General features: G+C 34.6%; 1 protein-coding gene across 1 annotated transcript in view; it reads left to right on the top strand.

The window, feature by feature from the left end:
- Positions 1–18886, top strand: part of ZNF569 (zinc finger protein 569) — a 61942-nt gene extending 43056 nt beyond the window's left edge. Inside the window, exons 5-7 of the mRNA XM_068528483.1 lie at positions 8154–8280; positions 8592–8687; positions 15800–18886. Coding sequence (XP_068384584.1) covers positions 8154–8280; positions 8592–8687; positions 15800–17622 — 2046 coding nt within the window. The 3' untranslated portion in view covers positions 17623–18886. The remainder of the gene's footprint in view (positions 1–8153; positions 8281–8591; positions 8688–15799) is intronic.

Raw genomic sequence — 18886 nt, 5'->3', positions numbered from 1 at the left:
TCCCCTCTGTCTTTCTTTTTACAGTAAAACTAAAATGGAGAAAGGTTATGAAGAATAAGGAAACATACATTAAAAAGCGTTTCAAAACTAGTATACTGGTTACACGTTTGGAATCTATGAGTGCCAGTGAGAGGCCCAAGGCAGTATAAATAAGGCCATGGAAGGTCTGAAGATATTACTGATGACAAAGCACATCCATCCAGAAGCAAAAAATTAACCCTAGCGCAAGAATATCACATCATTTTGTTCTTTGTTGCCATATTAAGTTTCATCTGCAAATGTTCACATCTCCAGAAACATAGAACAGAGTGCCTAGGACAATAAAATTAAATTGACAAGGCTGCTGTGTGTTCTGTATTCTGCTTAGTGCTTTACTTGAACTCTTCATTTTTTCATGAGGATTTGAATTAATGATTGGTGTCACTTCCCTTCAGCCTCAGGAACTTCCTTTATTATTTCTTTTTTTTTTTTTCCTTTATTATTTCTTGTTAGGCCAGTCTGCTAGCAATGAATTCTCTGGGAATATATTTCATCTTTTTTTTTTAGGTGAAATTTGCATAAAATTAATAATTTTGAAGCAAACAATCCGGTGATATTTAGTACCTTCACAATGTGGTGCAGCCACCCCTCTATCTAGTTACAAAACATTTTCATGACCCCAAAATAAAACCTCATACCCATTAAGCATTTACTCCCCCCTTCCCCTCTCCCCCAGCCCCTGGCAACCACCAATCTGCCTTCAGTCTCTGTATTTATCTATTCCAGATATTTTATATAAATAGAATGCTAAAATATGTGACTTTTGTGTCTGGCTTCTTTCACTTAGTATAATCATTTTTGAAGGTAACTTTGCTAGTTACAGGATTATTCGTTGATAGTGTTTTTTCTTTCAGCACTTGAAATATTGCTGTCCCATTGCCTTGACCTTCATTGTTTCTAATGAGAAGTCAGGTGTTAATTTTATTGTGGCTGACTTGTAGATAAAGGATTGTTTTCCTCTTGCAGCTTTTAAGGTTTTCTCTGTACTGTTACTTTCAGCATTTTGAGTATGATGTGTTTAGGTTTGTATCTCTTTGTGTTTATCCTGCTTAGGGTTCATTGAGTGTCTTGGATATGTATATTAGTGTTTTTTAAAAATCAAATTTAGGAAGTTTTCAGCCAGTATTTCTTTGAGTAGTCTTCTGTCTTTCCTCTCCTTCTGGTACTCATTATGTGTATGTGGATGTACTTATTTCTGTCTCACATTTCTCCTAGTCTGTGTTCATTTTTCTTCACTCTTTTTTTTTTCCCCTCATCTTCAGATTGTGTAGTTTCTATTGATCTCTCGATCTTTAAGCTTGCTGATTCTTTATTCTGCCATCTCAGACCTTCATGCAGCTGTGAGAAAGTCTCATCCAGGTCAGTGGGGAGTTGCTGACCAAAATTTTCCCATTAGAGGAGTCCCATGTCAGGTAAAATGGTCCAGTCCCTAATACCCTCACTGTGCTTAGCCTTTGGCTGGAAAAATAGCCAGTGGTGGCTTGAGCATACCATGGTCTCAGCATGAACACAGTAGTAGAACTAAAGATAGAGCAGCTGGAGGCTGTTCACCAATTATGCGTCTCACAGCTTGTTCTCTTGAAGGGGATCTGGGAGCATATTTCTATGGCTGCCACAAAGATAGCATTTTGAAATGTTCTCTTTCTAGCATAAGCATTTATCTGTCTTAATAGATTTACCTAGTATTATTGACTGTGACAGAAATCTTACATAACAGTTGCTTAAACAGGACAGAATTTTATTAGTCTCTGTAGGAATTCAGGTACCAACAAATCAGGGCTGGTCCTGTATCTCTAAGGCAGAGAGACCCAGGATTCCTGTATTTCATTTGTCTACCTCATTATCCTCTAATACTTGGCTTCTACCTCATTATCCCAAATGCCTATATTTGCCCTAGTCATCATAGTTACTTAACAGTCTATAGGAAGGAGGAAGCTGGGGAGAAAATGTATACCTCTTCCCTTTAAGCTCACTTACCAGTAGTTGCACATAATACTCCTTTCATCTTATTGTCCAGAACCTTATATAAAAATACCTAGCTTCAAAGGAGATGAAGAATGATAATAAGAATGATAATGGCACAGGAGGCCATATGCCCAGCCAAAAATTTGGAAATGGGGGAAATAAATATTGGGATAGAAGAGTAAAAGTCTGTGCTACAGTATCAACTGTTCTGGATTTCTTTTCTTTTTTCTTTTTGTTTTTCATTTTGAGATCAGTCTTGGTTTCATATTTCTTTTTAAATTATTAATTTCATTGAAGTTTAGTTTGTTTCAGTATTTATTCCTAATTTTGTATGTTTATTTTTTAAATTTATTTTTCTTCATTAAACTTATTTGCCTAATTCAGTGTTTATGCTTAAAATATCAATTTTTAATTATGGGGATTTATGTATATAAGTTCTAGATTTCTCATATTAAGATTATGCTTCATATTTACTAAATTTAAAAAAAAGTATTTTCATCAAGTTTATTTTAATGATTTCTTTTTGGATTCTGTCACTCTTGAGCAGGGTGCAATTACAATTTTCTTGCAAAATCTGTGGTGTTGGTTTTGTAATTTATTTATTAGTTTATTGATCCAACTTACTGAGGACAATACAACTCCCTGAGGAGAAATCTGAGGCTGAGGCACTGTCAGCAAGAATTCATCTTATGTGCTCTTATCCTTTCATGTGATTAATGAAACCATTATAGTAGGACTAGCTTTCTGCATTATGCTTTCTCCTCAGCCGTAATTCCTCACCAGGTACTTTTTCTGAGCTTATTTTGGTCTTTATCCCACTTAAGGGGAAGTCCCAACTATCCCGTGCATTTCAGTGTTTTTTTAAAAAATAAATTTATTTATATATTTATTTTTGGCTGCATTGGGTCTTCGTCGCTGTGCTTTCTCTAGTTATGGCGAGTGGGGGCTACTCTTCGTTGTGGTGTGCAGGCTTCTCATTGCTGTGGCCTCTCTTGTTGCGGAGCACGGGCTCTAGGTGCGCAGGCTTCAGTAATTGCAGCACATGGGCTCAGTAGTTGTGGCTCGCGGGCTCTAGAGTGCAGGCTCAGTAGTTGTGGCACACAGGCTTAGTTGCTCCGTGGCATATGGAATCTTCCCGGACCAGGGCTCAAACCCATGTCCCCTGCATTGGCAAGCAGATTCTTAACCACTGTCCCACCAGGGAAGTCCTTTCAGTGTTTTTTTACCCTGACACTTTGCCTTTGGTTTCTTTTTTTTTTTTCTTTTTTCATTTCTTTAAAAATTTTCTTTTCTACCTTTATTGAGATATAATTGACATGTAACATTGTGTTTAAGGTGTACAACGTGTTGAATTGATACACTTATATACTGCAAAATTATTATCACAGTAGTTGGTTAAAAACTCCATCACCTCACATAATTATTTCTTTTTTAGGGCGAGAACATTTAAGATCTACTCTCTAGCAAGTTTCCAGTATATAATACTGTATTGTTAACCATAGTCCCCATGCTGTACATTAGATCCCCAGAAATTATTCATCTTATAAATGGAAGTTTATACCTGTTGACCAGCATCTTCCCATCACCCCCACCTCCTAGCCCTGGGCAAGCACCATTCTGTTCTCTACTTCTATAATTTTGACTTTTCAAGATTCTACATATAAGGGATATCATAGAGTAATTGTCTTTCTTCGTCTGACTTACTTCACTTAGCATAATGCCCTAAAGGTCTATCCATGGAGTTGCAAATTGCAGGATTCCATCTTTCTCATGGCAGAATAATATTCCATTGTATACGTATATATCACATCTCTGTATACATTCATCTGTAGACAGACACTTAGATTGTTTCCATATTTTGGTTACTGTTAATAATGTTGCAGTGAACATGGGAGTGCATATATGTCTTCAAACTCCTGTTCTCATTTCCTTTGGACATATACCTGGAAATGGGATTATTGGATTATATGGTAATTCTATTTTTAAGTTTTTTAAGGAACTTCTGTACTGTGCTGTTTTCCATAGTGGCTGTATCAATTTACATTCCCATCAACAGTGAACAAGGGTTCCCTTTTCTCCACATCCTTTCCAACATATTTTATCTCTTGTCTTTTTGATGATAGCCATTATAACAGGTGTGAGGTGACACCTCATTGTGGTGTTGATTTGAATTTCCGTGGTGATTAGTGATGTCAAGCATTTTTTCAGGTACCTGTTGGCCAATTGTATGTCTTCTTTGGAAAAATGTCTATTCAGTTCCTCTGCCCAATTTTACTCAAGTTGGGTTTTTTTGCTACTGAGTTGTATGAGTTCTTTGTTTTGGATGTTAACCCCTTATCAAATATATGATTTGCAAATATTTTCTTCTATTCCATAGATCACCTTTTTATTTTGTTGATTGTTCCTTTTTCTGTGCAGAAGCTTTTTAGTTTGATGTAGCCTCACTTATTGATTTTTGCTTTTATTGCTCATGCTTTTCATGTCATATGTAAAAAATTATTGCCAAGACCAATGTCAAGAGCTTTATCCTTATGATTTCTTCTAGGAGTTTTACTGTTTCAGGTCTAATTTAAAATCTTTAACCATTTTGAGTTAATTTTAGTGGTGTAAGATGTGTCCAGTTTTATTATTCTGCATGTGATTATCCAGTTTTCCCAACACCATTTATTGAAGAGACTATCCTTTCCCCATATTGAATATTCTTGACTCCCTTGTCAAATATTAGTTGACTGATACAAGGGGGTTATTTCTAGACTCTCATTTCTTATACATGGGTCCATGTGTCTATTTTTATGCAGATACCACACTGTTTTGATTACTATGGCTTTGTCATATAGTTTGAAATCAGGAAATGTGATGCTTCCAGCTTTGTTCTTTCACAAGATTGCTTTGGCCATTTGGGGTCTTTTGTGGCTCCATACAAATTGTATTGGGTTGGCCAAAAAGTTCATTCGGGTTTTTCCATAAAAAGATCACTTTTTCCTGTTTCTGCGAAAAAAGTCTTTGGCAGTTTTGATAGTGATTGCATTGAGTCTATTGATGGCTTTGGGTAGTATGGACATTTTAACAATATTAATTCTTGCGATCCATGAACATGGGATATCTTTCCATTTATTTGTGTCCTCTTCAGTTTCCTTCATCAAAATCTTATATTTTTCAGTGTCTAGATCTTTCTCCTCCTTGGTTAAATTTATTGCTAAGTATTTTTGTTGTTTTTGATGCTATTGTGAATGGGATTGTTTTATTTCTTTTTCAGATATTTTGTTGTTAGTGTATACAAATACAGCTGATTTCTGTCTGTTGGTTTTGTGTCCTGCAGCTTTACTGAGTTCGTTGATTAGTTCTTACAGTATTTTTGGTGGTGATTTTAGGATTTTCTATATATAAGATCATATCATATGCAAAAAAAAAAAACAAAAAACAAAAACGGAAGACAGTTTTCTTCTTTCTTTCCTATTTGAATGTATTTTTTTTCCTTGCCTGATTGCTCTGGTTAGGATTACCCATACTATATTGAATAGGTCTGGTGAGAGTGGGTACCTTTGTCTTGTTCTGATCTTAAAGGAAAAGCTTTCAACCTTTTACAATTGGATATGATATTGTTGTTGGCTTATCATATATGTCCTTGTTTATGCTGAGGTATGTTCCTTCTATACTCAGTTTGTTGAGAGTTTTTATCACAAAAGGATGTTGTATTTTGTCAAGTGCTTTTTCTGCATCTATTGAAATGATCATATAATTTTTGTCTTTCATTCTATTGAAGTGATGTATCACATGTATTGATTTGCATATGTTGAACTGTCCTTGCATCCCAGGAATGAATCCTTCTTGATTGTGGTGTATGATCCTTTTAACATGCTGTTGAATTTAGTATGCCTATATTTTGTTGAAAAATTCTGCATCTATATTCATTAGAGATATTTGCCTATAGTTTTTCTTGTAGTGTCCTTATCTGCCTTTGGTATCAGGGTAATGTTGGCCTTGTAAAATGAGTTTGGGAGTGTTCCCTCCAGTTCCATTTTTTTGAAAGTATGAGAAAGACTGGCATCTGTTCATCTTTAAATGATTGGTAGAATTCACCAGGGAAGCCATCTAGTCCTCGGCTTTTCTTTTTTTGGTGGGAGGGGAGGGTTTTCTCTATTGAAAGATTTTGATTACTGATTCAACTCCTTATTCAATATTGGTCTGTTCTAATTTTTTATTTCTTCATGATTCAGTCTTGGTAGGTTGAATGTTTCTATGTTTCTTCTAGGTTATCCACTTTGTTACCATATAATTGTTCATAGCAGTCTCTCATGGTCATTGTATCTGTGATATCAGTCATAATGTCTCCTCTTTCATTTTTTATTTTATTTATTTGACTCCTCTCTTTTTTTCTTCTTGATGGTGTCCTTAGCACAGTTAGTAAGATCCGCTTCTCTGTAATGTCCTCTGAGAATGTTATCTGCTGCTCTCTCAGACTTTTCAGTGACGCAGCTCACAATTCAGTACTTTGGATGTGATGAGAGAAAAATGACACTCTTTGGCACCATCCCACATAGCTGGGAAAGCAGGGTATTCACACATTCTTATTTTCCTTCATGAATGAAATCATGGGCCAAGATTTCTCTTGGCCCTAAACTGTGTTGCCTTGGTGGAGGAGTGAAGTAGGTAAAGTCAAACTGTTCCTCTTACCCTCTCTGATGAGTCCAAACTTGTATTTTTTGCTCCACTGATGTACTGGAACTTCTTGGCTGGAGACGTGTACTTTCACAAAAGCTCTGTCTTCTATTGGGTGCTTGTCTAAGACAGTCATTTTCTGGGGGCTCCTGGACCATGACCAAGAGAGGCTAGAGTCAGTTCACATGCCTCTCAGGGTCTATAGCCAGGACTGAGGTCTGTATGCTTATAACTCAATGTGTGGGTAGGCAAGACTCCTTCTGAGTCCCTTAGCATATGGTGCTGGACCCCACAGTTCCCACAAAGGCACTTTTGTCCATGGATGGATGCCAAGTTACTGTTTTTGCAGTGGGGCCACTGCAGAGGGATGTCTCATTTTGCCATGATTGCTTTTGGTTTCTTAAGCCTGATTGTTTACAAGTCCTTGATCTTTAGCAGAAAAGGGCTCCAAAAGAGGAGTTTCCATTATTCCCACAGCATACTCTCAACCTTAGTGGATGTTCATGGTCATAGGGTCCTTTTAGGACCTAGAAATAAATTATCAGAAACATTTTTTATGAGTTAGCTCCTGGTGATTTCCTTTTATCTTACCCCATCTCTCATAGAAATTTCTCAAAGTATAGGAAATATGGACAGCTACCTTTGTTCCAGTGCTGTTGAAGATTTTTTCTTATGTTTATATTTTTGGGGCATTTTGGTTTTTAACTAGGAAAAGTGCATTTGATTTCTATGTTCAAATCACACTTCTTTGAAGAAATTTGTTACCAGTCTCTCATTTCTGACACTTTAATCTTTCTTGGTGCTGTTTTCTCACAGTTCTGGTTGTAATTCAAGTTCAGACCATTTAAAAAAAACTTCATTAACTAATCTTTTTTCTATATCTGTTGGTATTTGTAGGATTCTATTTGTGGCACTCTTTTTTCAGTATATGTGAACTCTGAACAAAAATATATCCAGTTTTAGTGGCTGCAGACACCTGTTATAGGCTTATGAACAATAAATCCTCATTTTCAATTTAGATTTCTTCTGATCTAATGAACAATATGTGCAATTGCTAAATCAATGAATATCTCTGTTTGGATGTTCCTACTATACTTCAACGTCATTCTCTCCCCATTTCTGCTTCCATCCAAATCCTATTTTCATTTTTTCATGTACCAATGAATCACAGGGATCTAGTGAGTTCCCAGACCAATTAACTTGAGTAAAGTTTTGTATTCCCCCAGTTTTTACACTCAGTATAAATTAGTACCCAAGATCTCTTTAACTCACAGTAGTTATTAAAGATGTGTGCTTGCTAAATCAATAAATGAACATAAACTAACAGGATGTTGCTAAAATGATATTTTTCTTTCAGACAATAACAAAAACAGGTAAAATTTATTTTATAATCTCTTACCTTTGTGTACTATCAGAACAAGTTTCAATATGTTTTGTCCACTACATCTAAGATGGATGACTCCAGATTGAGTGGGAATATGTTGTTACAGGAAACAGTGACATTCAAAGATGTGGCTATTGACTTCACTGAGGAAGAGTGGCAGCAGTTGGATCCTGCTCAAAGGAACCTGTACCGGAATGTGATGCTAGAAAACTATAACAACTTAATCACTGTGGGTAAGGGTAGTTTCCTATATAACTCAAACTCTGGGAGTAAATTACCTTTTTTTCCCCCAGTGATTCTGAAATGTGTGGAACCTTTGAATGTTAGACTGAGTTTGGCCTTTAGGTACCTTTGCTCACATTCATGTGCATGCTGCAGCTTTCAAAGCAAAATGTCATCCTTGGTTATGTTTCGAGGGGCAGTATCCCTAGAAAAGATAGTTTTCTTGTCCTTCAGAAAGCCTGGTTTCCCTGGGCCAGCCTCAGTTCTTGAATGATTGTTCCTAGTATTTATGCCCAAATCTTATGTCACTTCCCTTTGACAGGATGTCCATTCACCAAACCTGATGTGATTTTCAAGTTGGAGCAAGAAGAAGAACCATGGGTGGTGGAGGAAGAAGTGTCAAAGAGACATTGTCCAGGTTAGTGGGAAGGAACCATACAGGTGAGGAGGGGCCAGGGCCCTTTAATTGTTAATCTGTAAGTTTTTGATCACTCTGAAATGTTCTTCAAAGTTAATTATTTTAAGGCCATAGAACTTTGTAGTGACAATTGGTGTGAATTTTTTATATATGTAAGATCTCATTTCTAGATAACATGTTTAACTTCTTTCCTCAGAACCTAAAAGACCAGTTAGCTTTCTTACCTGTGTGCTAGATATCAACATTTCCTAATTCATTCCCAGCTTTGCTTTGATAATCATTCTAGTCTTTCTGCCCACCTTTTTACATAGGCTCCTTTCCTTTTACGTTCAGATATTTACAGAATTGAAGTTGTTTAAATACACTTGTTGACATTTAGAGTCCTTTACTATTTTCTCTTTTTCCTTCCATTGTAAATGCTTTAGCATCATATTTTGTACCCATAGTCACACTTCCCACTGTAATTTAGCTTTTGCTCTCATACTTCAGTAATGGCTACAATCCTTTTACTTCAATAAAAGTTTTAAAGTCAGTGCTACTTTTCTGTTATCTCCCATTTTCTGCTACATTTGTCACGTATATATGCATGTGCTTGTGTGTTTGTGATACATGTGTATACATATGTATAATGCATACACATATATACATATACATGCATACATATACATACATATATTTTTAACTTGAAAGATATTGTGATGTCTTTTTTTGCTCTTCAAGGAGATAACAATTTATACTTCTAACAATTTCTGCAACTTAGTCTATTAGCATTCCTTAAATCTTTGCCAGTTTGATAAGTGAAAAATAACTTACTATAGTCTGAATTTGCATTTCCTTTATTATAAATGAAGGCAAGCGTCTTTTCATATGTTTAAAATCTATATTTCTTTTTTGTGAACAGTTTGTGTTTTATGCCCCATTTTTTCTGTTGAGTTCTTAATTTATATGAATTCTTAACATTATGGTGATTAGCCCTTTCTCTTGTTTTTCTAGTATTTTTTTCTGGTCACTCATTGTTCTTTAAAGTACTTTTTGCCGCCGTTAAAGTTCACATAGTTAAAATAACAATCTTTTCTTACAGGAGATTTATCATATGATTCTTTTTCCTTTTGTGTATATGGGTGAATATTATTTACATAATAATGAATCATACTTACATTTTCGCTATGAATTTAAATATCCTAACTCTGTCAAGCTTTGAAGTCAATGTTACACTGGTTTCATAAATAAAATTTAGAAGCTTTTCTTCACGTTCTAGAACATTTATATAGCATTGGCATTGGCATAAAACTCCAGTAAAATTTTTATTTATCTTACCTGTTGAACTATTTGGACCTTGCAGATTTTTGAGGGAAGTTTCTTTGACAGCTTTTCTCCATTGTTCCTTTTATAACTGTTCTATATAGATGTTTTTGTCTCTCTTGGCAATAGTTTTTGATAATAGGCTGTAATTTTCCAGAAAGATATCCATTTTAATCCCGGTTTTCAAATTAATTTTCACAGAGTTGAACAAAGTAATTGCCATAAATATTTAAATTTCCTCTGTATTTTAAGAAGGTTACCATATATTGATGTTCCCGGGCCATCTGTTATATTTAACAATTTGTTTCATCTGTATTTTCAAATCTGTTTTTATAAAATTATTCATAGTGTTGTCTTCTTATTTATGTCTTCCGTAAATACTGCAACATTCTCAGCTAGCATCATCAAATATTGGCTCTCATTCATTGCCTTAACACTCTACTACTGAGACTCATATTAGATAGATGCTAGACCTTTTTTTTCCTCCATATTTTTAAATTTCCTTTGCTATTTTCTTCCTCTGTATCTCTGTGTTGCCTTCTCAGTAATTACTTCAGATATATCTTCCAGTTTGCTAATTCTCTCTTCAACCGTGTTTATTCATCTTTCTGATTCTTCCTAGTAATTTCTGTGGCTTCTTCAGCTTTGTGTTTTTATCTTTTGCTTCTTTAAAAATACTGTACATAGCTCTTTTGTATTCTGTATCTGACAGTTCCAGTATTTTAAGTTCTCAGGTTTAAATATCTTGTTTTTGAGGACTCAGTGTATTTTGGTTCTTCACATACTTGATGATTGCTGATTCTAAATCTAAATTTTTAAAATCTTAATTTGTGCTAATTCTATTGTCCTAAATTGGGGTTGCTTTCCTCTGAAGATGATTTGCATGTGCTTCTGGTGGGTGCCAAGAGGCGTTACCAAGTGAGGATCAGTTGAACATTCTTTGAAGGTCCTGGCTTTTTGTAGGAATCTTAGTTGAGCTTCTCTTCTTAATTGATGGCCCAAGAGCCTTATACTTTAGTTAACAAGGCTTTGCATAGGTACTCAAGACAGATACGTCTTGCAGGTTGCTTTCAGGTCTGCTCTCTCTCAGACCTGGTTTTGGCTAATACCTGTTTTTATTTTGTTCATTTTTTGTGTGTATGGTGTTCAGGCATGGTTGTTGGAGAGGACTGCAGTGTTCTTGGAGATTTATGCTACTTCCTATAAGCCCAATGATGCTTCAGAATTTCTGCTTTATCCACTATCTTGTTTTGCAATATGAGGTTACCCTACTGTAATTTCAATACTTAAAGTTGTTAAATATTTTTTTAAGTTTTTTTTTGATGACCATTTTTAAAGTCTTTATTGAATTTGTTACAGTATTGCTTCTGTTTTATGTTTTTTGGTTTTTTGGCTCCGAGGCATGAGGGATCTTAGCTCCCTGACCAGGGATCGAACCCACACCCCCTGCACTGGAAGGCAAAGTCTTAACCACTAGACCACCAGGGGAGTCCCTAAAAGTCTTTATGTAGCCTATCTGTCTCTCTCTTTTTTCCCCCCACTTGCATGGTGTTCATTATTTTGGATGGTTTTATTTTTCTCTTTTCTTTCTTTCTTGGTTCTGCTAGTTAATTTTTTTTTAGCCCTTTTTGTTTTCTCATTGTTTCTTCCTCATGCATTTATATTTCTATTTTGAGCTCTTTTTATAGTTGGTATTTTCATTAAGTTTTTTCATTCATGGCAATACATTTAATCAAGATTTTCATTTACTATGTGTCAATTGTTTTAGCTTGAATTTTTTGTCTGCTTTCTTTATCTCATGTTTCTTTTCTTTTTTCTCTTATACTTTTTTAGAGATCTGATTCCAGTACCTTCTCATTTATGAGTGAGGATAGTTCCTCCTTGACCTGATTTTTAAAGAAGGGTATTGTTAGGGAAGGAAAGAAAGTTCTCTGATCTAGAGCAGGAATCTGCAAACTATGGCCTGTAGGCCAGCCACTTGTTTTTGTAAATAAAGTTTTACTGGAATATAGCCACATTGAATCATTTACATCTTGACTATTAATACTTTCACATTGCAGAGGCAAAGTTGAATAGTTGTGTCAAAGACTATATGACCCATGAAGCCTAAAATACTATCTGACCTTTAAGAAAAAGTTTGCTGACTCTTGATGTATAGGAATGCATCTGTTCTTCATACTAAAGCCTTTTATTCTACATGGTTGTGTGAATATATGTTTAGGTTTTATTTCTTCTCATCCAAAAAGGAACTGCAGCTGCAAGTCTTCTCATAACTCTGAATATTACACTCTCACCCCAACAGACTTCTTCCTAAAAAGACAGTATTTCACAGTGTTTCCTTGTTCAGTCCTGGCTTCCTTGACATACCTTGGGATGTCAAGTCTCCTGTAATCAGTCTGCACTCCCAAATTTCCATGTTGTAATCATGTGTTAATTAATTCTGCCCTTCAAGGTGTGATATCCATTTTGACAATGTCAGCTGCTTGCTCTGCCCAAGATCAGCATGAACAGCTGTCTTCTCTTAGAATCCTTTTTTCCCTATTCCACCCTTCACTGTATTTGTCAACACTAACTCATTTATTATAATTGGGGTTACAGCCACCACCTAGGATCATTGAAGAATCAATGACTTTTCATTCCTGTTTGTATAGAGGAAAAGAGATCAGATAGTTTTTCATTCCACCATCTTAAAACATGGAGTTTTTTCTGTCACATTTGATATTTTGATCTTGCCCTTGGAACTCTTTTTCACTTCTGCTTGGATAGTACCTTAAAGACCTGATCTTACCTTCTCCCTCAACACCTTTTGCTTAATTGAGCTTTTCTGTTTCCCTGAACTGCAGGGACTCAATAGCTTAAGCTTAGTATTCTGCCTTCTTTTCTACATTTATAATCTGCAACCACGTCTCTAACTTCACCTGCATTATAGCTTCACAAGCATTTTTCCTTTACTTTATTCTCAGTCTGGCAGAGAGGGAGAAAAATCTCCATTTTCCTATTTTAGAGCTAAGCAGCCACTGGGGACTGAATGTCTTACCCTTGGGTATGTAGACTTTCATTTATTCTACGTTTGAGCCAGTTCCTTATCTCCGAATTTCTCTGCCTGGTGTCCTTGCCTCTAGAGCCTTTCTGCTTATATTTCTCAAGAGAGTAATCTCCCATCTTCTCTAGGGTGGAAGAGTGGTCTTTGTCTTTGTTATTAGTTTATATCTTTTTCTTTCCTTATCTCATTTTAGTGTGGTTTTGTGTAGGATCAGAGATAAATTCATGTATTTATGAGGCCATATTTAAGCATAATTTCCCATTCTTTGTTTTCCCTTTCAATCATGCTATGCAGGCTCTTCCAGTTTTATATTCCGATTCTTCTTTTTTTTAAATATTTATTTATTTATTTACTTTGGCTGCGCTGGGTCTTAGTTGTGGCATGCAGGATCTTCGTTGCAGCACGTGGACTCTTAGTTGCAGCATATGGACTTCTTAGTTGTGAAATGCAGACTCTTAGTTGCGACATGCATGCAGGATTTGGTTCCCCAACCAGGGATTGAACCCAGGCCCCCAGCATTGGGAGAGCGGAGTCTTACCCATTGGACCACCAGGGAAGTCCCTATTCTGATTCTTTTATCCAATTTTTACCTTCCTATTGTTTGTTCTCATTTTATTAATTACTGTATTGTTCAGAACAATTTTATTTATTTACTTTTAAAAATATATAATACATACTTGTAGTACAAATTTTTTTAAGTACAATAGGATATATATTGAAGAGTAATTTTTCTTCTCTTACCCATGTCTTCCTCTCTGATGGCAACCCCTAGTATCATTTTCCCTTGAGCTATTATTTACTTGCATTTTCAAACATTTTTATTGAAACCACTTTAAGTTGATAGGTTAACTTGCAAATAATTACCATTTTTGCTGTCAAATATTCTTTTCCAGGAATGTGATACACCTTTTGTCTTAGTTTCCTAGAGCTGCCATAACGAAGTAGAGGCTAGAAATACAAAATCAAGGTGTAAGTAGGGCAATGTTCCTTCTGAAGCCTACAGGAGAAGATTCCTTGTGTCTTTCAGCTTCTGGTATCCCCAGACATTCCTTGGCTTGTGGCAGCATAACTCCAATCTGTGTCTTTATCTTCACATAGTGTTCTCCCTGTGTTCTGTCTCTTCATGTGGCACTCTTTTTATAAGAACACCAGTCATATTAGATTAGGGTCTTACCTTACTCCAGTATGACCTCATCTTAACTAACTACATCTGCAATGACTTTATTTTCAAAATAACTTCACGTTCTGAGGTACTGGGGGTTAGGGCTTAAACATATAGTTTAAAGGGGGAACACACAATTCAACCTATAACACTTTCATTTGTTCAAATCTGTGTGTGCATATTAAAGTTTTCTTATAATTTTTAGACATTTCTTATTAAATTTATTCCCAGATTTTTCATATTTTTGTTGTCATTGTAAGTGTAGTCTTTTGTTATATTTTCTAAATAGTTCTTCATTTATATGAAGGTTACTGAAACTGAATATTAATTTACTATATATAGTGAATTTAATTTTTTACTTTTTATAATTTTTCAGGTGAATCGATTTTACAAGTTAACAGTTTTAGTATTGACAAATAATGTTAACTTTACCTTTCCTTTCCAAGTTTTTATACCTCATTTCTTTCTCTTATTTAATACACTACCCTGTACTGTAATAATAGTTGTGATAGTACTTATCTTTTTCTTATTCCTGACTTTAATGTGAATGCTTTGGGATTTTTCCCATTAAGAACAGTGCCAGGGTTTAAGTTGTACTGTGCTTTTTCTCAAGTTAAATAAGTGTCTGTCTGTTCCCATTTTATAAAGTTATTTTTATGGAAAATAGGTGTTGAATTTTATCATCTTTTTAATATCTTTGGAAATGATTACTTGATTTTTCACTTTTGACCTATAATGTATTTACTTTTAGTAATAGATTTTCTAATATTGAAACATACTTATATTCCAGGAAAAAAACAACATATGTATGTCTTATATTTAATGTGCTTTTGGGTCACTTTTTTTTTCTTCTGGGTCATTTTGTTATGTAGAGTTTTTGCATTGATATTCAAAAATGAAATTGGTGTATAGTTTGCTTTTTTGGTTGTCATCTTTATCAGGTGTTGGTGTTAATATTATGTTTGTCTCACACACACAAAAAATGGGAATTCTTTTTTCTTTCATAATATTTTGTACAGCATGACAGCTGTCCCTTAGATGTTTGTTTAAATTCCCATGATAATATCTCTGGGCCTTTTCTATTTGTTTTGTTTTGGGGTATTTCTTTTCATATTTTTCTGTTTATTTTGTGGAAATTGGTATTTGTTTTCTACATCTTATAGAGTCAGTTTTGGTAATTTATATTTTCCAGAAAATTATGTCAAACAGTTTATAAAAGTTTATTTAAATGGAGTCCTGTAAAATACTTTTATGATTTTTTAGCTTCCTGTTTTTGTCTTTTTCTCTATCACTATTTCTTCTTACTTTATTTGTACATTCTGAATTCTCCCTCTTATTTATCCAACAGTTTACCTTTTTTCTTTCAGATCCCATTTAAAAGCAGCCAAAGCTATTTGTATTCATAAGTATCTGTCTCTACTCATATTTCCTTTCCTGGAATTTCCTAAAGCTTAGGAAATAGGAGATATATGTACCTGGAATTTGCTTAATAGGACACTAGGCCATAAGCTAATAATTAATCCCATACTAGTATATTAAAAAAAATTTTTTTTGATATAATATTGGAAAAATTTACAAGTGATATTTATTTGTAATTTGTTTTAGGAGAAATATGGGGGATGGATGAGCATCAGAAAATCCAGGACAGACTTTTGACACAACTTGAAGATAAATTCACAAAAACACTGACTGAAGAAAAAGTGAATGACTGTCATAAGAAATTAGCAAATGCATTTTCTCCAAACTCAGACTTTTTTCCTTCCAGTCACAATCTCTATAAATACGACTTATTTGGAAAGTGTTTAGAACATAATAATTTCAACTGTTATAATGAGAGAATCCTTATAAGAAAAGAACATTGTGAATATAACGAACCTATGAAATCATTTGGCAATAGCTTATCCCATCTTGTAGTAACCCCCTTTAAGTGTAATCATTGTGGAAAAGGTTTTGATCAAACTTTGGACCTCATCAGACACCTGAGAATTCATACTGGAGAGAAACCCTATGAATGTAAAAAATGTAGAAAAGCCTTCAGCCAAAAGGAAAAACTCATTAAACATCATAAAATCCACAGTAGGGAGCAGTCTTATGAATGTAATGAATGTGGGAAAGCTTTCATTAAAATGTCAAATCTCATTAGACATCAAAGAATCCATACTGGAGAGAAACCCTATGCATGTAAGGAGTGTGGGAAATCCTTCAGCCAGAAATCAAATCTCATTGATCATGAAAAAATTCATACTGGAGAGAAACCTTATGAATGTAATGAGTGTGGAAAAGCATTCAGCCAGAAGCAAAGCCTCATTGCACATCAGAAAGTTCATACTGGGGAGAAACCTTATGCATGTAATGAATGTGGTAAAGCCTTCCCTCGAATAGCATCTCTTGCTCTTCATATGAGAAGTCATACAGGAGAGAAACCTTATAAATGTGATAAATGTGGAAAAGCCTTCTCTCAGTTTTCCATGCTTATTATACATGTGAGAATTCATACAGGTGAGAAACCTTATGAATGTAATGAATGTGGAAAATCCTTCTCTCAAAGCTCAGCCCTTACTGTACATTTGAGAAGTCATACTGGTGAGAAACCTTATGAATGTAAGGAATGTAGAAAAGCCTTCAGCCACAAAAAGAACTTCATTACACACCAGAAGATTCATACTAGAGAGAAACCTTATGAATGTAATGAATGTGGGAAAGCTTTCATTCAGATGTCAAATCTTGTTAGGCACCAGAGAATTCACACTGGAGAAAAACCCTATATATGTAAGGAATGTGGCAAAGCCTTTAGCCAGAAATCAAATCTCATTGCTCATGAAAAAATTCATTCTGGAGAGAAACCCTATGAATGTAATGAATGTGGTAAAGCCTTCAGCCAAAAGCAAAACTTTATTACACATCAGAAAGTTCACACTGGAGAGAAACCTTATGATTGTAATGAATGTGGTAAAGCCTTCTCTCAAATTGCTTCCCTTACTCTTCATCTGAGAAGTCACACAGGGGAAAAACCTTATGAATGTGATAAATGTGGGAAAGCTTTCTCTCAGTGCTCATTGCTTAATTTACACATGAGAAGTCATACAGGTGAGAAACCCTATGTATGTAATGAATGTGGAAAAGCTTTCTCTCAAAGAACTTCCCTTATTGTACATATGAGAGGTCATACAGGTGAGAAACCTTATGAATGTAATAAATGTGGAAAAGCCTTCTCCCAAAGTTCCTCCCTTACTATACATATACGAGGTCATACAGGTGAGAAACCCTTCGACTGTAGTAAATGTGGAAAAGCCTTTTCTCAAATCTCATCTCTTACACTTCATATGAGAAAACATACAGGTGAGAAGCCTTATCATTGTAATGAGTGTGGTAAGGCTTTCAGCCAAAAGTCACACCTTGTTAGACACCAGAGAATTCATACTCATTAGAAATAGAAACTCTATGAATCTTGTGAATATGGAAAAGCCTTCCGAAGGAATTAGCACCTCCTTGCACATTACATTATCGGATCTAGAGCAGAAAACTGAATGTGGGAAAGCCGTTTGAAGAAGTCACATTTGTGACACAGTTCTCACCAAGGAGACAAATTGTATAATGAGAAAGCTGATCGTCAGAAATCTTCAGCAGACATCTTATCTAATGATAATATTTATCCAGCATTCTCTTTAAAACCTGAAGTAAGATATTTGCATCAGCATGTCAGCATGATACTTGAGCTCCTAGCCAATCTCTTAACCAAGAAAAAGAAGATTGGAGAAAAAAAAAACTCTTAAAATAACCTCTCATACTAGAATAGTTAATTAGAAAATATCTTGATATAAAATATCTGAGAATAAACAATAATGAATTACAAGACATATATATAAAGTTATAAAACATTTTGAAGGTCACTTGAAATTTTGAGAAAAATAACATTTTCTGAAAAGACTTGACATGGTAAAAAAATATAAATTTTCTCACAAATCACTAAGTTTAAAGTACTTCCACTCAAAGTTTTTACCAGTTACTTATATTTTAAGAATTTCACAGACTGATTCAATATTTTATATAGGAATGTAAAGGGCCACAAATAGCTGAAACAAACGTGAAAAACAAAAGAGAAGATAGACTACTAGATATCATTGCATATTTATTCAAAGCTCGTAGCATTTAAACAGTGTGTTCTTTATGAGTAAATCAGTGGAAACAAATTGAAGACTGGAGTAAAGACGTGGGAATTTTGTGTGTTATAGTGCTATTGAAATCATTGGAAAAAGGATGGCCTATTCAATAAATGGAAGATTCATATGAACAAAAAATGTTAGTACTTTATACCATATACAAAAATAAAACCCAGATTGAAGACTAGAATATAAAAAGAAAAATTCTATATAATGAAAAAATAGACTATATTTATTACTTTAGAGTAACAGAATTTCTTTAAAAACACATAAATATGGAACATTCAATTCTACTTTGGTGTATTGGCTTCAGAGGCACCCACATATATGCACAGAGATGCATGTGTTCATGCATCTCTTTATGTTCACTGCATCATGGTTTGTATTACTCTAAATTGAAAAGAACATACATTTCCATTAGTAGAGGAATAGATTGATACAATGTGATTATTTGTATGATAGAACACAATATTTAAAGATACAAATTTGATATATCATTACATGGATAGATTACATAATATTGACAGAAAAA

This window comes from Eschrichtius robustus, chromosome 19, assembly GCF_028021215.1.
Source record: "Eschrichtius robustus isolate mEscRob2 chromosome 19, mEscRob2.pri, whole genome shotgun sequence".
Lineage (NCBI taxonomy): Eukaryota > Metazoa > Chordata > Mammalia > Artiodactyla > Eschrichtiidae > Eschrichtius > Eschrichtius robustus.
This window is presented reverse-complemented; position numbering and strand designations above follow the sequence as displayed.